Source organism: Mobula hypostoma, chromosome 12 (assembly GCF_963921235.1).
Source record: "Mobula hypostoma chromosome 12, sMobHyp1.1, whole genome shotgun sequence".
NCBI classification, from domain to species: domain Eukaryota; kingdom Metazoa; phylum Chordata; class Chondrichthyes; order Myliobatiformes; family Myliobatidae; genus Mobula; species Mobula hypostoma.
Genome location: NC_086108.1, coordinates 20,857,510 through 20,881,694, shown reverse-complemented (window position 1 = coordinate 20,881,694; position 24,185 = coordinate 20,857,510). Strand labels below are relative to the sequence as shown.

At 43.3% G+C, this 24,185-nt stretch overlaps 1 protein-coding gene across 9 annotated transcripts in view; it reads left to right on the top strand.

Annotated features, from left to right (window-relative positions):
* Positions 1-24,185, top strand: part of ralgps2 (Ral GEF with PH domain and SH3 binding motif 2) — a 566,060-nt gene that overhangs the window by 203,426 nt on the left and 338,449 nt on the right. For 8 of the 9 annotated variants that reach the window (XM_063063724.1, XM_063063722.1, XM_063063726.1 and 5 more), the window contains 2 exons: positions 13,040-13,129; positions 13,239-13,331. In XM_063063724.1, coding sequence (XP_062919794.1) covers positions 13,040-13,129; positions 13,239-13,331 — 183 coding nt within the window. Of the gene's footprint in view, positions 1-13,039; positions 13,130-13,212; positions 13,332-24,185 lie in introns of those variants that run through there. The other variant, XM_063063725.1, reaches the window with a different exon arrangement.

Here is a 24,185-nt window from a genome sequence, read left to right as displayed (position 1 = left end):
AGATGCTTGGAAGTAGATACAAGGGGTATGTCAGGGGTAAGTTTTTCACACTGAGAGTGGTGGGTGTGTGAAATGCACTGTCAGTGATGGTGGTGCAAGCAGATACAATCGGGTATTTTAAGAGACTCTTAGGTAGGTACATGAAGCTTAGAAAAATAGAGGGTTATTCGGTAGGGAAATTCTAGGCAGTTTCTAGAGTAGGTCACATTGTCGGCACAACATTGTGGGCCGAAAGGCCTGTAATGTGCTGTAGGTTTCTCTGTTCTAAGATGTATGCTGGCAAAGACATAAGCGTCCCAATCAGCTTTTTTTATTAGAAACATAGGAACATAGAAAATAGGTGCAGGAGTAAGCCATTCGGCCCTTCAAGCCTGCACCACCATTCAGTATGATCATGGGTGATCATCCAACTCAGAACCCTGTACCCTCTCCCCTCCAACAACCAACTGAATAATGCATGCACAGATAAAGCATTCCTATTTTAACAAAAGATCTCTTAAGTTAGATTCTAATTTATTTGTGTTGCTCATCTTCCCCTGGATCTGTTGTTGTAAGTTGGTGATGGAGCCCTGAGTTACTCCCTTCCCACCCCCCACATCACTCCTCGCATTCAACCCTTTACTTAGTAACATCTGTGAGTGTCACTTAGCAATGTCAGACACTGAACATTAACATTAACTGCCCCCCTCTAGCACCAACAAATTAGAAAGGCAAAGCAGTTCTCATAGACAATCATATTAAAGAGGCAAGGAAAAAAAAACCTGGACAAACCCGTTAACCTACATAATTAAAATCATTACTGTCTCAAATAAAATATAACACATAATCAAGACCCCAACAGCTCCCTTGCGAGAGACTATTGCTTTAATAGACTGCTGCTTAGCGACGGTGCCAGTGACGTCTTATCTGGTGCCCAGGAACGTAAACAAGTCTACTGGAGACATAACCCAAAATGAACATGTACAACTAAAGTTATTTAGAACAAAATGTTGTTTTTCAGCTTCATTCTTGATGAAGTATGACATTTGGGTATATTGAATACCACCTTAGAAAGTAAAAGATAGAAAGCATAAATCTAGGCGGACTTGTAACATCTTACTATGTTATCCTTGTGCTAACAAGTTAACTGAGCCATTACCTTAAAACTCTGACCTGCAATACTCAGAAACAAATTGGCCCCTTAATTAACTAAATACAAAAGTGCAACGAATGACTTTCCAATAAAAGAATAACCAGAAAACTTCACACCTAGGATGTTAACTTGCCTGTGCCTGTTAGATTGCGCATACCGGCTGGTCTGAGCTCTTAATGCCCTTCCATCTCCTCCCGAGGGGTGTGTGGACTTTGCCCAGGGTCTTCTTCCATATCTCCCAGCACTGATGATTTCAGAGCTTCTTTTGCTTCCTCTGCCGAGTTAAACGACATCTTCATGCCCTTGATATTCACTCTCAAAACCACCAGCTATATGAAGAACGAGTCGATCCCCTTCTGTTGAAACTTAGCGCGGATCTCCTTGTATCCCTGCAGTCCCTGCATCGTGCCGGGGCTGTAGTCGGCGAAGAACTGCAGCTGGGTGCCATCAGGGAGAGTAGGTTTGGCTTTCCTCGGGTCCTCCAGGATAGCCTGCCAGTCGGTGTACTGTAGAAGCCTAAAAACCATGGTCCGCGGTCTTGAGGTGTTGTTGGAAAAGATCCTATGTGCTCTATCGATCTCCAATGGAGTGCTGTGGGAATTCTTGAGCTCTGGAATCCAATTAGGCAGCATCTCCTGGAGGTAATTTCTTGGATCGTCACCCTCAGTGCCTGTCAGTAAGTTGACCAGCCGCACATTGTTTCTCCTGGATCTGTCCTCCAAGTCGTTTAGCTTCTTCCGTATCTTAGTCACCTCCAAGAGACAGGAGTTAGTAACTTTCTCATTCTTGCGTGAGCTAACCTGAATGTTGTCTATTTTGTTGAAGACAGTGCTAAATTTTTTAGCATGAATTTCCACTTGCTCCTTTAACGACCGGAGAATGTTGCCATTCTCTGCCATATGCTTCTGTATGGGGTCGAGAGCCTTTTTCAGTGTCTCCTTTAGCATGTGGGCTACCGTTTCTTGCAGCGATTCCAGCTCCGTTGCCATTGTTTGCTTAATTAGAATAGGTATTTCCTCGGATGACTCGCTAGCTGAGTGTCGTCTGCTGGTATCTTGTTTCCTGGTTGAATTTGGATCTTTTTTTGAGGTCATGTCTTTAAGTTAGATCTTTCTCCAACTCAACCTTGTATTAAGACCATCTATGAGCCCTAAAGAACTTGAAAAAGGAGGGTTATATGACAGCGCTCAGTGCTGTGCTACCATCTTGCCTCATGCCTCATCGGAAGTCCCAATCAGCTTTTGAGTAGTTGTAGCCAAGTGAATTTTGAGACTGAACTGGGCTGAATCCTAGATTTTAAAACTGAATCTGATAATTATCATCGGCTATTATTTATTTTCTTGAGACTTCAATCTACAAGTTTCTATTGCTGTTTATGATTTTGCAAAACACCTTATTTTCTTTAGCCATTAAAGGCCTCATTTTCAGCCATTTACACATCTACATTCTGTGGTATGGTAAAGCCTAGGCTTGTTCCTTTCTTTCTCAAATGCCAAATACTAAAATGTTTATCACTAATTTTTATTGCAACACTAACAAATTACATTTAATACAACCAATTGCCAATTACATTTTGACTGTTTAACCTAGCCACCTCCCCAACCTTCATCACCATCCCCCCTCCACCCCTCATCCTCTTCCTCATTCCCTTCCCCCTCTCCACCCCTCTCTCTCCCCCCCCAATCCCTCTACCCTCCACCAACCAATTGAATAGTAGTGCATACACAGACAAGAGCACTCCTATTTTAACAGAAGATCTTTTAAGTTAGGTATCAGATTTGTCCACATTAAGATTGTGTTTGGTCGTGCATCATTTACTCTTGCTGATGATAGTTTCAGGTAAGAAATGTCCAAAAAGCTCTGAAGCCATTGAGTACTTGAAATATCATGGGGAGGTTTCCAATGCTGGACTATAATCTTCTTAGCTGCAGGCAGGCCTGCCAGCCAGACTTTGCATGTTTTTTTCCATAAGGGAAAGGTGGGAGTCATCATTTGGAAGATGTAAAGTGGGGTCCATTGGTAATTGTATCCCTGTTAGTTCTGTAAGAGTACTGATAACCTTCCCCCACAAACCAAAAACCCCTGGACATTCCCATACAGCATGTATAAAAGAGCCAACAGTTCTGTGGGGGCAAAATGAGCAATTTGGATTAGGAACCTGTCCAATTTGATGTCTAATTCTTGGTGTTAAATATGCTCAATGACAAAATTTCAAATGTATATACCGATGATTTGGGTTTTTCGAAGCACCAGCAGCATTATCCCAAATCGCATCCCAGTCTAAATCTTGTCCCAATTCAGATATGTCCCTATCCCAGGCTTTCATTCCTGATGTGGGCATTTATTTCTGGGAGTTTAATTTATCATAGATGTATGACGCTATCTGTCTTGGAGCACTCTGTATCCAACTTAAAATGGGATGGTCCTTTAAATCTGACCCCCAGGGAACCCCATAGGCTTTACAAGCTGATCTTACTCGAAAGTAGAGGAAAAGAGAGTGTTTATCAATATTATATCGAGATATCAGTTCTTGAAAGCTAAGGATAGTACTTGCCCTATTAATATCTTGAAGAGTAGTAATACCTTTACCCTCCCAAGTTCTGTTAGTGAATGGTTTCCCCCCAGATAGAAGATGATTACTGTTCCATAATGGAGATGATTTGCACCATATGCTTTTAAATTTTAAGAATTTTTCTGCTGCTCTAAACACTTGTAGCATATGGGTTAAAATTGGACCATAATACAAATCACATTTTTTGGTAGACTATAAGGAGAAAGTCCTTCAACCTTATTGGTGCTATTAGCTCGTTCTACATTTTTCCATGACGAAACTTCATCCCCCTCCATCTAATAGCTAAGACTTTTTAATACAAATGCCCAGTGATACAATTTACAATTTGGACATGCCAATCCCCCATTCGACTTTTTGAATTGTAGAGCTGACCATTTTATATTGGGTCATTTACCATTCCAAACATAGCATCGTAGTAAGGAGTCCAGTTTTTGCCAATATCCTGCTGGAGCTGCAAGTGGGATCATTGAGCTGACAAAATTAATGCAGGGTAAGATGTTCATTTTAATGACCGATACACGGGCTGGGACTGATGGTGGCAAGTGTCTCCATCTATTAATATCTTCTAATTTTTTAAAAATTAAAGTTCTGGCCACAGATGATAGGGAAATATTCACTTTGATACCCAAGTAGAGGACCTCAACTTATTTTCTGCTATTTATCTATTTAATACTGTTTTGCTATTACTGTCTTGTTTTTATCTACCGCTTTTTTTTAATTGCCTGAGAGGAAGCCAAACAGTTTCATTGTACCTATGTATAATGACAATAAAGATCATTCAGTTCAATTTATTTGTCACCTTAATCTGGGGAGGGAGAAACACCTTACTTTTATCTGTATTAATTAGCATCAGTGCTTATATTGATAAAATAACTTTGTATCCTGAAAGAAATCCAAATTGCTCCAGTGTTTTTAAGAGGGAGTTTGATGAACATTTGCCATATAAACTAGTGTGTCGCCTGTGTAAAGTGATATCGAAAGTGATGTTGTACCTATTGTAATAGGGGAGATCTGAGGAGAGTTTCTAATTAAATATGCAAGCGGTTCAATAGATATAGTAAAAATTAAAGGAGACAAAGGGTCCCCTTGTCGTGTGCCCCATCCTATGTCAAATAACTCTGAGGAACCTCCTCCTACACATACCTGGGCTGAAGGATTAGCATACAGTGTTTGAATCATATTGAAAAATTTATCGCTGAACTTAAATTCTTTTAGAACTCTCCAAAGATATGGCCATTCAAGGCGATCGAACGCTTTTTCAGCATCTAGAAATAGCAGGCCATAGGTAGGTGGGATTTTATGTGTTGCACTCAGTATGTGTAAGAGCCGGCGAATATTATCAGATGTGAGACGTCCCCTGATAAAACCCGTTTGATCTGGGCTAATTATTTTCCCAGTGCTGCTGATCGCTCTGGCGGACACACACTGTTGTAAGCACATGTACTGTGGTCTGCCAGTCAGGTAATCAAGAATTCATGACACCAGGAAAGCATCCACCTGCATCGCTGTCAGCTTCTCCCCCAGCAGAGCAGGTCAGATGGTGTTGAACGCACTGGAGAAGTCAAAAAACATGACCCTCACAGTGCTTGCTGGCTTGTTCAGGTGGGCGTAGACACGGTTCAGCAGGTAGATGATGGCATCCTCAACTCCTAGTCAGGGCTGGTAGATGAACTGGAGGGGATTTAAGTGTGGCCTGACCATAGGCCGGAGCAGCTCCAGAACAAGTCTCTCCAGGGTCTTCATGATGTGGGAGGTCAATGCCACTGGTCTGAAGTCATTGAGGCCACTGGGGCGTGGCGACTTCGGCACAGGGATGAGGCAGGATGTCTTCCACAGCACAGGAACCCTCCGGAGTCGCAGGATCAGGTTGAAGACATGGCGAAGAACTTCACATAGCTGAGTGGCACAGGCTTTGAGCACCCTGGTATTGACACCATCCAGTCCTGCAGCTTTGCTTGGGTTGAGACATTTCAGCTGTCTTGGAGTGACTATTGGAGTGGGATACATAATGCCCTACAAGATATCTTTAAATGTGAAATACCCTTAGAGAGTAAGACCATATATTTTGGGTATATACCCCAAGAATGGTTGAAAAGAGATAAATATTTAATGAATGTACTGCTGGTGGCTGGTAAAAAGACCCTTACCAGGAAATGGTTATCACAGGCGAGCCCAACTTTAAATGTATGGATGGAAATTACAATGGACATTTACAAAATGGAGAAGATAACAGCATCTGTTAATCATAAGTTGGAACAATTTTATTCATACTAGAAAAAATGGTTTAACTGCATAACACCTCATAGGCCTGATTTTATTCTCACAAGTCAATGAATATGTTGTAAAAAAAAAGATCGCTCCATACTCTGTACATAGTTGTCTTCTTTCAATTGTTCTTTCTTTCCTCTCCTTTCTATAAGTGTATACCTCAGATAAATATTATGTGGAGATTTGTGACAAATATGATAATATGATATATATGTACAGTATTTGAAATACATCTTATAGAAATGTTTGATGATGAAATTCAATAAAAAATAAATTACAAAAAAATAAGAAACCCTTGATGGAGGCCCAAACCACTGTCACATCCAAGACACAATTTTTACTTAAATTTATAAATTCCGTCAGTTTTGTTCCCAGTTGTGTTAGAAATTCGTCGTTTTTTAGAAGGGTGGAGTTAAACATCCACCTAGTAGCCTTATTTTTAATTTTGCCATAATTAAAAGTAGATATGACTGGGTTGCGATCAGATAGATGTCTGGGCAAAAATTCTATTGAGTGTACCAAAGGCAGCAATCCGGAGGATATAAGAATGTAATATATCCAAGAGAAAGTTTTATGTCTTGTGGAGAAGAAGATATAGTCTTTAGCAGATGGATTATGTACCCTCCACATATAAGATAAATTTAAATCCATTAGAAAAAGGTTAAGTGCTTTGGAAGCACATTCTTGAGAGCTTGATATAGTTGAGGAAGATTTATCAAGGTTATTGTTTACCAAAGCATTCATGTCCACGAACCAACATATTGTTGGTAGTCACTTAACTTCAGTAATTGTGAGGTAATTGAGGGAAAAAATTAAACCTCGAATATAGTTGGGGCATATAGGCTAATGAATACAACTTTTTTTTTTAACCTTGAATGGATGTGCAGCAAAAAGCTAGACGTCCTTCATTGTCGGCACCAGTCCTTTCAATTGATACATTAATACTACATCTCATTAATATCATAACTCCTTTCGTACGAGTAGACAATAGGTGCAGGAGTAGGCCATTCGGCCCTATGAGCCAGCTCTGCCATTCACTGTGATCATGGCTGATCATCCACAATCAGTATCCAGTTCCTGCCTTATCCCCATGACCTTTGATTGCGCAATCTTTAAGAGCTCTATCCATCTCTTTCTTGAAAACATCCAGGGACTTGGCCTCCACTGCCTTCTGGGGCAGAGCATTCCATATATATACACCACTCTCTGGGTGAAAAAGTTTTTCCTCAACTCCGTTTTAAATGGCCTACCCCTTATTCTTAAACTGTGGCTTCTGGTTCTGGACTCGCCCATCAGTGGGAACATGCTTCCTGCCTGCAGCGTGTCCAATCCCTTAATAATCTTATATGTTTCAATCAGATCCCCTCTCATCCTTCTAAATTCCAGTGTATACAAGTCCAGTTGCTCCAATCTTTCAGCATATGACAGTCCCGCCATCCTGGGAATTAACCTTGTGAACCTACGCTGCACTCCCTTAATAGCAAGAATGTCCTTCCTCAAATTTGGAGACCAAAACTGCACACAGTACTCCAGGTGTGGTCTCACCAGGGCCCTGTACAGCTGCAGAAGGACCTCTTTGCTCCTATACTCAATTCCCCTTGTTATGAAGGCCAGCATGCCATTAGCTTTCTTCACTGCTTGCTGTACCTGCAGGCTTGCTTTCAGTGACTGATGTACAAGAACACCTAGATCTGGTCGTACTTCCCCTTTTCCTAACTTGACTCCATTTAGATAATAATCTGCCTTCCCGTTCTTACCACCAAAGTGGATAGCCTCACATTTATCCACATTAAACTGCATCTGCCATGCATCCACCCACTCACCCAGCTTGTCCAAGTCACCCTGCATTCTCATCTTTGTGTCATCTGCAAATTTGCTAATATTACTTTTAATCCCTTCATCTAAATCATTAATGTATATTGTAAATAGCTGCGGTCCCAGCACTGAACCCTGTGGTACCCCACTGGTCACCACTTGCCATTCCGAAAGGGACCCGTTAATTGCCCCTCTTTGTATTCCTGTCAGCCAGCCAATTTTCAATCCATGTCAGTAGTCTGCCCCCAATACCATGTGCCCTAATTTTGCCCACTAATCTCCTGTGTGGGGTTTTATCAAAGGCTTTCTGAAAGTCCAGGTACACTACATCCACTGGCTCTCCCTTATCCATTTTCATAGTTACATCCTCAAAAAATTCCAGAAGATTACTCAAGCACGATTTCCCCTTCGTAAGTCCATGCTGACTCGGACCTATCCTGTTACTGCCATCCAAATGTGTTGTAATTTCATCTTTTATAATTGACTCCAGCATCTTTCCCACCACTGACGTCAGGCTAACTGGTCTCTAATTCCCTGTTTTCTCTCTCCCTCCTTTCATGAAAAGTGGGACAACATTAGCCACCCTGCAATCCACAGGAACTGATCCTGAATTTATAGAAAATTGGAAAATGATTATTAATGTGTCAACGATTTCTAAAGCCACCTCCTTAAGTACCCTGGGATGCAGGCCATCAGGTCCCAGGGACTTATCAACCTTCAGACCCACTAGCCTCTCCAACACCATTTTCTGCCTAATATAAATTTCCTTCAGTTCATCCATTACCCTAGTTCCTTTGGCCACTATTATATCTGGGAGATGGTTTGTGTCTTCCCTAGAGAAGACAGATCCAAAGTACCTGTTCAACTCGTCTGCCATTTCCTTGTTCCCCATAATAAATTCACCCTCAGAGTACCATCAGCTGATGCCACAACAGGTTTATAAAAGCGGTTTTGAACTCTGGGAATGTCATTAGGTTTAAGATGTGTAACAGCGCGATATCTGTTTTCTTTCTGCGTAAGAAATCTAAAACCTTTGAACGCTTGTAGGGAGAGTTTAATCTTCTAACATTAATTGATACAATAGTAAGATTTTCTAATTTATCTGTATTGCTCATCTTTCCCTGGATCTGTTGTTGTTAGTTAGTGGTGGAGCCTTGAGTTACACCCTTCCCACCCCCGCCTCCTTATCTGCCAGTTCCATATGCGCAAATTCACCCAACCGCGAATCGAGAAAACCAGGAAGGCTTCTTCCAGCACTTGTTGTTCAAGTATGTACAGACATTTTTTCTTATCATTATTCCCTAAGCAATGCAGAAAATCAACTACTTTACATAGCATTTACATTGTATTAGGTATTATAAGTAATCTAGAGATGATTTAAAGTATACGGGAGGATGTGAGTAAGTTATCCTGGATCGGGATTAAAAAAAAACTAAGTTCTCTCACTAAGTAAGTCGGAACAGGTACATCCGGTATTAATTAGCGTTAGTTAGTCAAACGTTTGTCTTAGTATATAGTATATATTTTACCTTCTATGCATATAAAACACTTAAGAAATGTATATTTCAGCGCCGGGCTCGGGAATGGAAGTTCTCGAGTTCGATCCAGTGACAGATCGCTCCTGAGCGCGCTTTCCATCTGTGCCGAGTTGATGTGGGGGATTGAAAACCCAAACCCCAAAACTCGATAATTAAACCACTGCGTTGCTTAGTAATAAATGTAGCTTTCATCAGGGCAGGTCCTTTCTCACTTTATCCTTTAAAATTGTTCTGATCGTTGACCGAATGTAGCCTAACGTTTTTCCAATGACCGATGGTGTTTCACCTCTTTCTGATCGCTTTATTGTTTCCACTTTATTTTCAATCATGATCATGATTATTTTCGTGAACAGAAACACTACAGCTTCAGAGCTCGCCGCCGGGTCCTAATGTCCACCGCACTGAGACAGGTTAAATAAGATCCGGGGTTCCGCTGGGTCCTAAGGTCCACTGCATTGAGACAGGTTGAATAAGGAACTTGAGCATGTGCGTTTTTTGGTATCCGTGTGGGGTCCTGGAACCAACCCCTCGCGGATAAGGAGGGCCGACTGTACAACCCTTTACTTTGTAACTTCTGTGAGTGTCACTTAGCAATGTCAGACACCGAACATTAACCACCTCCCTCTAGCACCAGTAGAAGGCTGGAGGCGTAGTGGCATCAGCGCCGGACTTCGAAGCAAATGCCCCTGAGTTTGAATCCAGCTGGCTCCCTTGCACACTTTCCATCCGTGCTTGGTTGAGCATCGAGCTAGCAACTCAACCTCGTAAAAAATAAGAAAGCCTGCTAAAAAAACGCCGTTACGACGGCGTCCCGATGACTCCACTCGGAGTTGAGGGCTTTCTTCTTCTTCTTCTTCAGCACCAACATATTAGAAGGGCAAAGCAGTTCTCATAGACAATCATTTCACAGAGACAAGTTAAAAAAGCCTGGTCAAACCGGTTAACCTATATAATTAAAACCATTCCCGTCTCAAATGTAACACATAGTCAGGACCCCAACAGTTCTTTTGCGGGAGACAGTTGCTTTAATAGACCGTCGCTTAGCGATGGCACCAGTGATGTCTTATCGGGCGCCCAGGAACATAAACAAGTCTACTGGAGACGTAACCCGAAATGAACATGTATAACTAAAATTATTCAGAACAAACTGCTGTTTTCAGCTTCATTCTTGATGGAGTATGGCATTTGAGTGTATTGAATATCACCTTAGAAAGTAAAAAGGTAAAAAGTATAGGCAGACTTATATCACCTTACCATGTTGTCCTTGTACTAACAAGTTAACTGAGCCATTACCTTAAAACTCTGACCTGCAATACTCAGAAACAAATTGGCCCTTTAATTAACTAAATACAGAAGTACATCGAATGGCTTTCCAATAAAAGAATAACCAGAAAACTTCACACCTAGGACATTAACTTGCCCGTGCCTGTTAGATTGTGCATACAGGCTGGTCCGAGCTCTTAATGCAGTTCCATCTCCTCCCAAAGGGCTTGTGGACTTTGCCCAGGGTCTTCTTCCATACATCCCAGCATCGATGATTTCAGAGCTTCTTTTGCTTCTTCTGCTGAGTTAAACGACATCTTCATGCCCTTGATATTCACTCTCAAAATCGCGGGGTATATGAGGAACGAGTCAATCCCCTTCTGTCGAAGCTTAGTTTGCTTCTCTTTGTATCCCTGCAGTCCCTGCATAGTGCTGGGGCTGTAGTCGGCGAAGAACTGCAGCTGGGTGCCATCAGGGAGAGTAGGTTTGGCTTTGCTCGCGCCCTCCAGTATAGCCTGCCGGTCGGTGTACCATAGAAACCTAAAAACCATGGTCCGCGGTCTTAAGGTGTTGTTGGAAAAGATCCTATGTGCTCTATCGATCTCCAATGGAGTACTGTGGGAATTCTTGAGCGCTGGTATCCAATTAGGCAGTATGTCCTGGAGGTAACCTCTTGGATCGTCGCACCTGTCGGTAAGTTGACCAGCCACACGTTGTTTCTCCTGGATCTGTCCTCCAAGTTATTTAGCTTCTTCCGTATCTTAGTCACCTCCAAGAGACAGGAGTTAGTAACTTTCTCATTCTTGCGTAAGCTAACCTGAATATTGTCTATTTTGTTGAAGACCGTACTAAATTTTTTGGCTTGAATGTCCGCTTGCTCCTTTAACGACTGGAGAATGTTGCCATTCTCTGCCATATGCTTATGTATGGGGTCAAGAACCTTTTCCAGCGACTCCTTTAGCATGTGGACAACCGTTTCCTGCAGCAATTCCGTCTCCGTTGCCATTGTTTGCTTGATTAGCATAGCTATTTCCTCGGATGAATCGCTAGATTGGTGTCGTCTGCTGGTATCTTGTTTCTTGGTTGAATTTGGATCTTTTTTAAGGTAATGTCTTTAGTTAGATCTTTCTCCAACTCAACCTTGTATTAAGACCATCTATGAGCTCTAAAGAACTTGAAAAAGGAGGGTTCTATGTCAGTGCTCAATGCTGTGCTGCCATCTTGCCTTGTGCCTCACCGGAAGTCTCCCAAATACTAAAATGTTAATTTTGTAATTTAACAAATTCATCAAAACAATGAAGTATCAGGAAGTGAAATTGAATATTTTCATTGGTTCCTTCAGGTTCCCTGGTACCCCACTTTGGCCTCAGTCTTGGGCTCACAATCCAGGGCCCTTGGTGGCCTTTTTATCTCCTCAAAGTTTTTCTCCAAAACCTAGACTCAGTATTTTATCCAAGCCTAGTCCATTGAAAATGTGTCATCACATCCCTTTTCTTATCATCAGTTAATCAGGTACTGACAGCTTGGCCTGAACATGAAAGGTTTGTTCATCATTCTCAGAAGCTCCATAAGGAGAAGCAAGTTCAAGATTCAAGATTCAAAGATTCAAAAAACTTTATTGTCATTCTAACCATACATCAGCTCTGCAGGGCAGAATGAGACAGCGTTTCTCAGGGGCAGTGCAATCATAACATAACAAATGCAGCACTAAATAATAAACATAACAATAAATAGTAAAACACAACAGCCACATGTCAGTTAAAACCAGTTATAAGTGTCCAGTGCAGTTAAAAGTGTCCAGAGCAGAGTCAGGTGGAGCAGCTATTTAGCAGTCTGACTGCCTGTGGGAGGAAGCTGTTTAGTAGCCTTGTGGTTTTAGTTTTGATGCTCCTGTAACGTTTGCCTGATGGCAGAAGAACAAACAGTTCATGGAGAGGGTGTAAGGGGTATTTAATGATGTACCGTGTCTTCAGGAGGCATCGACTCTGAAAGAGGTCTTGGGCAGAAGGTAGGGAGACCCCAATAACCTTCTCTGCTCCCCTAACCACCCTCTGCAAGGTTTTTCTGTCGACAGCACTGCAGCTGGAGTACCAGGTTGTGATGCAAAAAGTCATTCTTGAATGTGATTTTTATTTCCAAGGCTACCAGAACTCCTTAACTCCGACAGAATTTAGAATTGTTACTTAAAATCATAGTGAAAGCAACCTTTTACTTTGTGACTTGATTGATGTTTTCCAATGAACACCAAATATAAAACTCTAGACAAAAAGAAAATCAAAGGACAAAGATTTAGAGACTAACAGAAGAGCATAGAAGCAATGAAGTCTAGTGGTGAGAAAACATCTGACTCCTTTTCATGAATGTAGAGACATTAGAGTTCTGTGTGAGGTTACATAATATTGGTTGATTTATCTGCCTCTTCAGAATTCAAAATTTTTTTTTCATTTATAGGTCAGCTTTTGGGTTGTCCGAGAAATTCTTACTGCACAAACATTAAAGATCAGAGCAGAAGTTTTGAGCCACTATGTGAAAACTGCAAAGGTATGTAAGTGACTTATAGTGTAGTACTATAACTGATTATTTCAGTTATCTTAATCAGATTTAGATTTTATTTTTATTTACAGCTAATGTACGCTCATCTCAATTGTAGAAATTATATGAGATGAATAACCTACATGCGCTAATGGCTGTCGTGTCCGGATTGCAGAGTGCGCCCATCTTCAGGCTCACAAAAACATGGGCGGTAAGTGTTCGGAATCATATTTATGATCAACACAGAATATACTAACTAGAGATTTTAAAGTATGTACTAAATGGAATCGGAATATTGGAAATAGTCAACTGTGGACAGAGGATAAACAGAATTCATTTTTAAGGTTAGTGGTTGGTTATCACTATTCTGGAATACAGAAAATGTATCTTAAATGTTATTTCATGGAACCTTTTATTGATTATATGCACAAATACTTGTATACACTCAGTGACCACTTTATTAGGTACACCTGTACATTTTGTTAATGTACATATCCAATCAGCCAAACATGTGGCGGAGTGCATAAAAGCATGCAGACATGGTCAAGAAGTTATGTTATTGTTCAGACTAAACAACAGAATGGGAAGAAATGTTAGATTAGATTATGAGAACACTTGGTCCTCTTTTATTGTCATTTAGAAATGCATACATGCATTAAGAAATGATACAATGTTTCTCCGGAGTGATGTCACAGAAAACAGGACAGACCAAAGACTAACACTGCTAGAACCACATAATTATAACATATAGTTACAGCAGTGCAAAGCAATACCATAATTTGATGAAGAACAGACCATGGGCACAGTAAAAAGTCTCTAAGTCCCAAGTCGATTGACTCCGGAGTCCCTGATAGCAGGCGGCAAAACGGAGAAACTCCCTGGCATAAACCTCTAGGCACTGTCAACTTGCCGATACCTTGGAAGCAGCCGACCCCAGCCGACACTGAGTCCATCCGTCTGAAAACTCCGAGCTTCCGACCAGCCTCTCCAATACAGCCTCCTGAGTGCCATCCTCTGCCGAGCGCCTTCGACCTCTCCCCAGCCGCTGAAATACACAAAGCTGAGGATTTCAGGGGCTTCAGCTCTGGAGATTCTGGTTACCACACAGTAGCAGTGGCAGCGAAGCGGGCATTTCAGAAGTTTTCCAGATGTTCCTTCACATCTGTCTCCATCAAATCAGAATTGTGCACGGTCCCCTACTTGACAGTTATCAGACATCACCACCGAAGTGGCCACGCGTGCTGCTGTGACCTAAGTGACTTTGACTGTGGAATAATTATTGGTGCCAGATGGAGCAGTTTGAGTATCTCAGAAACTGGAGATCTCAGATTTTCATGTATAACAATCACTAGAGTTTACAGAGATGCTACAAAATAAATCCAGTGATCAGCAGTTCTGTGGGTGAAAATGCCTTGTTAATAAGAGAGCTCAGAGTATAATGGCTAGACTGGTTCAGACTGACAGCAACGGTAACTCAAGTAACCATGCAATACAAAGATGGTGTGCACAAGAGCATCTCTGAACACACAACACGTCAAACCTTGAGGTGGATGAGCTACAGCAGCAGAAGACAATGGATATGCCCTTAGTGGCCACTTTATTAGATACAGGATGTACCGAATAAAGTGGCCACTAAGTGTATATGCTGTTAAAGTCTACAGGTGTTCTGTACAGATATACTTCTATAAATTTGGATTCTTCCTGATTATTTTCACAGATAAGACTTGAAGATTGACTTTTACACATTTAGTTAGTGATTGCCCTTATTTTGCAATGAATTCAGATCAAAATTAAATTTATTTTATCTTTCATTTCATAGAAATATGCTCTGTTAGGACTGGGAATATTATACTTTGCATACAAAAAATAAAAAGTGGCATTACTTAGTTCAGGCAATATTGTCAAGTCGGATTTCTTTTTGTTCTTTGAACATGTGCAGCTTCCCCACTTGAAGGGGATTGAATGCGTCTACCTGAAGGTTTTTTAACTAGATTCCACTCAATAACCAAACAACTTTTCCTTTTACCTCCTTTTATTTTTCGCAAGTGCGGCAGTTTGATAATTTCAATAGTTCCATCAACCATTAGCTATTAGGCATTAGTCACTAGTCATTAGACATTAGAATTAGTCACTAGACACTAGTCGCTTAGACACTAGTCATAAGTCACTAGTTATTAGGTGAAAAAACTGGCTACCCCTGCGGACATTGTAGACGAATTCAACCTGCACCTCTCCGCTCCCTAATCGACCGTTATGTTTTCAAACCGGGCGTGCGTTCCCGAAGGTTCCTGAGCTCTTCTTAAACCTCGCGCTATTTCCCAGAAGCGACTGCGCGCGATGATCCCCGTGATGCAAAGCTCGTGCTGACCCAAAACGCAGTGACAGCAGTATTCTGTTCCATGAAACAGTCTCTAAAATTATTTAAAGTTCAGCATCTTACCGCAGATTCCAACGCTGTTCCCGGACTGCCACTGTGATGCTGCCGGGTCCTCCCGATGTTCCGGGCAGAAGCAGCACTCAAGCAGCAGGTTCCATCCGGTCTATCAGTGGATTCTTGCTATTACTTTTAAATTTTATTTTCTTTTGCCTCTAGGTCCCGATACTTTCTAGAAACTCTAGTTTGACTTGGCACCCCCCACTCGATCTTCCCATGGAAACACTGGGGAGATCGCCAGCTTCAAAGGCAAACTTGGTGGTCCCAATTCGGTGTTCTTACGATGTATTGTTGACTTGACTTTCCATCTGTTCCTCAACAGGTAGTAAGACAACCGGCCGCATGACGTCCCTGTGAAGGATGGTGGCTTGGATCCTGTCTCTTTTCCTATCAGCGATTGGATGTCTTGTTGTTATTTTCAGAGCTTTTGTCACAGGAACACTGTAGCTTGGGAAGGTCCTGACGGTGACGTCCCTCACGATGCCTTTGCTGTCTGGAGGACTCTGCCAAGCTTGAAATGTCCTCTCAGTGCATTTTGGTTGCTTAACCAGACGATGTCCCCAACAGTGACGTTTCTCTGTGCAGTATGCCACTTGCTCCTGACAAACAAATTAGGACCAGCGAGTTGGCTCCAGCACCTCCAGAACTTGGTCACCTCTGACTGCATTGCTCGGAGTCTTTCTTAGGGGTAACTGGAAAAGTCAAAGGTTTTGAAATCCCCGCTTTGAGATGCTTGACCGAGTAGAAAAGTGTTGGGTGTGACATACTGAATACAGTCTTCCCGGCTCTGTACCCTGGCGCCAATTGGGCGCTCATTGGCAAGGTTGGCTGATATGTGAAGAGTTGTCTGGAACTCACTGTAACTGAGCCCAGACTCCTTCCCAAGACTCTGGAACGCTCTCTTTACAATGCGTACAGCGGCTTCTGCAGCACCGTTCCTGTGTGGAGAATCAGGCGGATGGATTTTCCACATCCACTCCGTTCCATTTTTTTGCTGTGGTCTCCTGCAAGGCTGCTTCGTTCAGGTCGTCCAAAATTCTGTACAGCTCTTCCAAGACTGGTGTTTCTCCAATGAAATTGGTGCCTGGATTTGACCAGATCTTTCTTGGATGTCCCCTGATTGCGCTGAACCTTTGATAGGCCATCAGGAATCCTTCAGTTGATAGGGTGTTTACCAACTCTGTGTGGATGGCTCTGCTGGCCATGCAACAAAAGACCGCTCCCCAGACTTTCAGTGTTACTCTTTTCTTGACGTCATCTTTTACTTGGTAGGGTCCGAAGAGGTCCACTGTTGTGAACTGGAACAGTGCAGTAGGTTCATTTCTTTCTAGCTGCAAGTCACCCATTACTTGTTGACATTTCCTTGCTTTTGCCTTCCTTCAAGAGCATGCAGCTATCGACAACTTTTAGGGCAATTTTCCTTCCCCTTATGACCCATGCCTTTCTTCTCATCTTGAGCAAGGTTCCGGCCACTCTGTCATGACTACCATTGTGGGCCTTCCGAGTTAACAGTGTGGACACCCAGGTATCATAGGGCAAGATGGGGACACCAACTTGATCTTCTTTGAAGATTTGCACTCGGCCACTGCAAACCAACAGCCCAGAATCTTGGTTTTTATAGACTACCAGCCTGTCTGTAGATAGATAGATAGATATACTTTATTAATCCTGAGGGAAATTTGGTTTTGTTATAGCCGCACCAACCAAGAATAGAGCGTAAATATAGCACTACAAAAAACCCCAACAATCAAACAACAAAATGCAAACTATGCCAGATGGAAAATAAGTCCCGGACCAGTCTATTGGCTCAGGGTGTCTGACCCTTCACGGGAGGAGCCGCACGTTCGATGGCCACAGGCAGGAACGACCTCCCGTGTTGTATCACGGTGGAACGTGGCCGAAGTCCAACAGTAAAAAGTTCGGTATCCAGTCTGCAAACACGTTCCTCGATCGTAATATACTCCGGATTGCACCATCCGTTGTTAACCAGAGCAGTAAGCATGAAACTCCTTTACGCTTACCGCTCTCGGTGTACTTCCGGTCAGCCAGAACGGTATTACCCACCGAACTCCTCTTCTCCAAAAGACTCTGTTGTCTCGACCCGGCCCTCTTTCCTCGGCTTTGTGATCCCCCTCTGTGTGTTTTCCTCCGGATTTCAGCAGGGGTGTCCACCGCTCTGTTAGCTAAGCTGACCGGTCTTTGCTGGTCCGTGAAATACACAATGACACCTTGCTTCAGTCCCGCGTGTTGGGATGTAACCATTTCCAACGCTAAAGAAAACCCAAATAAAACTCTCTCTACCAGCATGTTAGAGAGGGTGCAGCTTCGACGTGTTACCGTGAGAAAAAAAAACAAAAATAACGTAAATTAAAAAGTAAGAAGAAGGAAGTAAAAGAATAGTTTGGAACGGCTGTATCAGGCTGCATGCACAACCGGCGCATGCGCACTAGGTAGTGGTGCTTGGGAAGGTTATGCCCTCTTGTGCTGCTAGAAAAATGTCTCTTAGAGCATCTTCTCATTCCCTTGCTGAGATGACTCCTATCAAAGAAACTGCTTCCCACTTTGGACTGTCCACGGCTTGATTTTGTCCAATGAATTTTTTTGCTGCTCTTCAGATCCATGCAGCTGTTTTGACTAGTCAAGTTAGAACACTGAACCGCTTGATGTCCACAAGGCTTTGGATGGCTGATGCTGCAGGCAGTCTCCATTGTTCTGTTTTGACCTGGTGCTGTTTTTGTGCTGGTTCTTGTTTCTTTGCCTTAGCCCTTGTCAAAGCAGCAACAAATGCCTCCTTTTGCAACTTGTTGATGCTTCCCCTGACAGAGGCTGCTAGTTCTTTGGCTGATTTCATTGGCCACTCATTCATTGGGAAACTCAAAAATTTTGGCCCATTTTGCCACTCTGAGTCTTCATCCAGGTCTTGAGGGCTGGCTCCTATGGTGATTACATCAGCAATATTTTGCAGATCAGGAATCCACCGCCAGTTCTGGATCCCTGTGCTGTTTTGAATCTCTCCGATCCTATTTGCAAAGAATGTTTAATAGCCATAGCTTTCCCACTGTACTGCACCAAAGACTGTCTGGCTATCAGTGAAATGGTACCACCTCCCAACTTGGATTTGGCTATGCAGCTCAAAGTACTTTCTCAGGCATGAGGCAAACACTGCTCCACACATCTCTGCTTTGACAGCATCACCTTTGTGATCCAAGGGAGTTAATTTGGCTTTAGATTCCACCAGCCTGACGACTGAGCCCTGGTCTGAGTTCCACCTTAGATACATCACTGCTCCATAGGCGTGCTCGCTTCCACCAGAGAACGTGATTGCCCAGGGTTCCTCAGTGAAGCATGGGGGAGTCAGTGCTCTGGTGAACTTTACCTTGCCAAGTTGAACGTACTCCTTGAAGAGCTTAATTGCATCCTCTCTGAGGCCATCTGAGAGTGCTATGTCCCATGTGTCTTTGACTGGACACTTTTCGCCCTTTGCCTCTTGGAACATCCTTCGTACCAGAATAGCTCCCTTCTGCTTAGCAGGAGTTGCCAGGTCAACTGGGTCATACAGCCCTGATACTTGGCTGAGCAGTTCTCTTCGTGTCATGGGGTTTGGCGTCTGTTCTTTGATTTGCTCTTGTAGAAAGTCTTGGCCAAGTCTCATTTTTTTCTTTCTCTTCGACAAATTGATTGCAATCATGACATGGAGCTTGTCCTCTTATACTATGTAGCCCAGGCCAAGTGCCTTGTTGTCATCATCACGCATTTGGTTTGGCGACCATGGTTTCTGCCTTGGACTTCTCCAGCTTGTCATTGCACCCTTTCCTCCCACTTTGCCCAGAAAAGACCCAAGGCTTGAGCTCGAAACCTCCGGCCTGCAGGATCTGTTCCAAATTTGCTGTGATGGATTTCAGCTGATCAAGGTTGTTGTGGGATGTGAGAATGTCATCAACGTAGCTATCGTGTTGGAGTACCTGCCACTCCTCTTTGAGGTGGGTGAAAGGAGGGAAGTTGGCAGTTTCACGCATTGCGAGCTGCGCAATGCGCACTGCTGGTTTATCTCCAATGTTCACTCTCGTGATTGCACCTTCCCCCAGCTCCTCGTCCTTGAAGTCTCGCCAGAGGAATCTATGCAGGTGCACTTCTCGGTCTTCCAACCAAACCGAATTGTACATCTTTTTTATGTCACCCAGAGCAGCGTATACTCCACCTCTGAATCTGAGTAGGACAGTACGAATCTGGTTGAGGACATCTGGCCCTTTCATTAGCAGGTCGTTCAAGCTCACACCTCTGAACTTTTGGCTGCTGTTCCACACGAGTCTCACTGGGGTCGTGACAGAGTGTGGATTTGGAGCAATAAGGTGACTCATGTACCAGACTGGCCCATTCCAGTTGATGACCGTGTCTTTGGATAATTTCATTGCAACCCTTTGATGGACCATGTCATGCACTTGAGCAGTTAGGCAGCTTTCCACTCAGATTCTTTGGCTAGGTGCTTTTCCGTCCTGAGAAATGTAGCCTCCACTGTTCTTTTATTGTTTGGCAGGGAAGCTGGATCTTCTAACCAAGGATATCTGGCGTGCCAATGTGGTTCCTTGCTGTGGCAGTCACGTGTGACATAGGTGAGGCCTCTTCTTACAACTTCCAAGTTCCCTCTCCTCAACAAGAGTCATTCCTTTGCCACCTGGCTGGCAGTTTCCGCAGTGGCAACCCCCACATTTTGGCTTGCATGCTGCGCCAATACTATCCCACGTCCACCACTCTAGGAAGTCCCGGTTGGTGCTTGAAGTACCTGACTCCTGAAGCTTGATGCCATCCTGTTTGTTTGGTGGGAGGCCCAGGGAGAAGGAAAAAGGGGAGGGGGGGAAAACCCAGAGGATGGGCAAGGGGTATAGTGAGAGGGACAGAGGGAAAAAAAGAGAGAGAGAAAAAGAATGTGTATATAAATAAATAACAGATGGGTACGAGGGTGAGGTGGGGCATTAGCGGAAGTTTGAGAAGTCAATGTTCATGGCCCTCCTAGGCCGTCAACATCCCTAGGCCTCCTGTCCCATGATCCTCTAATATCCCTTTTGCCAATCAACTGTCCAGCTCTTGGCTCCATCCCTCCCCCTCCGGTCTTCTCCTATCATTTTGGATCTCCCCCTCCCCCTCCCACTTTCAAATCTCTTACTAGCTCTTCCTTCAGTCAGTCCTGACGAAGGGTCTCGGCCCAAAACGTCGACTGTACCTCTTCCTAGAGATGCTGCCTGGCCTGCTGTGTTTACCAGCAACTTCGATGTGTGTTGCTTGAATTTCCAGCATCTGCAGATTTCCTCGTGTTTGCGTTTTACATGGATAGGTGGGTTTGCAGTATGAACTGTCATCATGAACCTCGAGACACCTCTTGCATGCTCCCAACTTTCTTACTGCAGCCTTTTTCTCTGGTAGCTTTAGCGTTTGAAACTGTTTGCAAAACTAGAGCTTCCTTTTGTGCTTTCCTTCACCGCAGACTACACACCCTACATGATTGTTGCCTGACTTGGTAGACTTGGTTCTGGCATGTCTTGGCTCAGCCCTGGTTTCTCTTCTACTTGGCTGTTCATCTCTCAGTTGCTCGAGCTGCTCATATATGCTCTCTTGCCCTTTGGGGAATTCCAAGAGACTGTCAAACCAATTATCTGGATTTCTCCTGTCAGTGACATAGACCAGCCATTCCCTTTTGAGAGTTTCAGGAAGTTTACTTTCAATTGATTTTGTCACCAGCGGATTTTTGATAGCATCCATTTGTCCAAGGTCACTCAAGTCTTGAAGTGCCTTCTCCACAGCTTGAATAAATTCCACTATTTTCTGTGACTGATGATTTCTGACAGCTGGCATTTTCTGTAACTCTTCCACTATTTCAATAGCAATGCACGTTTGATTTCCATAGCGGTTTTCTAGTACATGGAAAATGTCATCTACAGTGTTATATGTAGTGATGAAGGTTTCTTATGATTTTGTCGTCAAGACTGTCCAGTAGTTGAACCTTTTTCACCTCTCTTGAACCGGTCGGCTCTCCCTGCCTCTGGAGTGCTTCCCAGTCCTTTCTCCACCTGTGAAAATCACGTTTGCTGCCAGTAAACTTGGGAAGGGCCATCGGTTTCAATCTGATGGCTGGCGTGGGAAAATTGGAGGAAAAGCCCAATGCCGTGGGTGTTAGTCTTTCAGCATCCTCCTTTCTCTTTGCCCATATGAAGTGGGCCTTCTTGGAAACCAACTTGGGGATGTGGAGTTTGAGCCCCTTTAGGTGACTCTGAAGGTCCTTCTGATCCCCTGGCGGGATCCATCGTTTCCACCAACCATGCACCTTCTTTGCTGTCTTTACCAGTCCTTGCAGGTGGTTAAGCATGAACTCATACGCCTCCTGGTTGCCATCGGATTGTATAGCAGTGACGCTTTCACATTCATCCTCTGCTGCTTGTAGTGCTGTGAACAATTCAACATTCCCAAAGTTGGTCCGAAGAGTCTCCAGGATTAGGCTTATGACCTCCTTTAGTTTCAACTCACACTCATTTGCCGTCTTTGCCAGGTTGGCTTTTTGCTGTTCAGTCAACACAGCTACTTCCTCTGTGTTCAGCTTCGCCTCCATTTCTGTAGTGAATCCGGCCTCCACATCATCATTGGCTTCCATGACTTTCTTGGCTTGTATTGTGAGTTTATTGAAACTGACTCTGAGCTCCTCTTCAGACATGTCTTCATAGGTCCTGGTAATGCTGTTGACCAGACTAGAAAATAATCTTTTTGCTGTTCGCTCTACCTTGAGTTGATCAACTGATTTCCCAATAGCTTGATCAGCCATGTTTGATTTCCTCTGCAGGCTGTTCGCAGGTGAGAAGGTAAGTACAACTTTTTAATGATGCTTTGATGTTGTTTTAACTTGATTTTCTTCCTTTTCAGGATTCAAGGTTATTGCTCCTGCTGTTTCCTGGTTCTCCAGTTTTCTGGTCAACCAGTTTTTTCACTGTCAAGTTGGACTTCTTTTTGTTCTTTGAACATGCGCAGCTTCCCCACTTGAAAGGGATTGAATGCATCTACGCGAAGGTTTTTTAACTAGATTCGACTCAATGACCAAACAACTTTTCCTTTTTCCTCATTTTATTTTTCGCAAGTGCGGCAGTTTGATTAGTTCCATCAACCATTAGCTCTTGGACATTGGTCGCTAGTCATTAGACATTATTCACTAGACAGTAGTTGCTTGGACACTAGTCATAAGTTATAAGTTATTAGTTATTAGGTGAAAAAACTGGGTACCTCTGCGGACTTTGTAGACGGATTCGACCTGCACCTCTCCGCTCCCTAATCGACTGTTATGTTTTCAAACCGGGCGTGCGTTCCCAAAGGTTCCTGAGCTCTTCTTAAACCTCGTGCCATTTCCCAGAAGCACCTGCGTGCGATGATCCCCGTGACGCGAAGCTCGCACTGACCCAAAACGCAGTGACAGCAGTACTCTTTTCCATGAAACAGTCTCTAAAATTATTTAAAGTTCAGCATCTTACCGCAGATTCCAACGCTGTTCCCGGACTGCCGCTGTGATGCTGCCGGGTCCTCCCGATGTTCCGGGCAAAAGCAGCACCCAGGCAGCGGGTTCCATCCGGTCTATCAGTGGATTCTTGCTATTACTTTTAAATTTTATTTTCTTTTGCCTCTAGGTCCCAATACTTTCTAGAAACTCTAGTTTGACTTGACAAATATAGTTCTCTTGGATTGTAGAGAAGTGATTTGCATTTGAGTGCAAAGATAACATTGTTCTAATTGTAACTCAAGATTATGGCAAGCGAGCTGCTATAGAGGGCTAACATACATTCAAAGAGAATGTGTTGGAACAACTGAGTAGGCAATATTGTCATCTGTGCAATTTTCCCCAAGGATTATTCTTCACTTTCTCCTTGACCCTCTCCTATTTACCTGTTGCACAATGCCCATCATTTGAAAATATATTTGTTTCCAAATAAATGCTGACAATGTGCATTTTTATTTCTTACTACTGCTTTCAACTGCTATTTATTTGTAATGCTACTTGTTTCACATCCAATATTGGGCAAGCAAAATTGCCTCCAGTTATACATGGGAAGGCTGTAGTTATTACTGAAATCCATAACTTCTCCAGAGCCAAAAACTATCTGCCGGAGGAGCCTAGTGGGTTGTTGCTGCTTGACCTGCTGTGTTCGTCTAGCAGATTGCTTGTTGCTTGAGATTCCAGCATCTGTGGTCTGTTGTGTCTTTTGATCGACCCTAGTCAAATTTTTCCAGACAGTTGAGAATATTGGCATTCTGTTGGAGCAAGAGATTCAGAGAAGGAAGTCTGAGAATCGGAGCAGGAGTGCGGCGGAAGCCATTTTGATTTTTTCTTTTTCTCATCGGAGTTAAGAGAGGCGGGACTGCACAGGTGTGTGACGCTGGGCAGTGAAGCGCAGAAGATTTAAAAGGTCAGAAATCCTGATTCGGGTTTAATTCGGAGAAGGAAGTCTGAGAATCGGAGTGGGAGTGCAGTAGAAGCCATTTTGACTTTTTCTTTTTCTCATCGGAGTTATGAGAGGCAGGACTGTGCAGGCGTGTGACGTCGGGCAGTGAAGTACAGAAGATTTAAAAGGAACACAGCCGTATACAGCGGGCAGCGTCGTT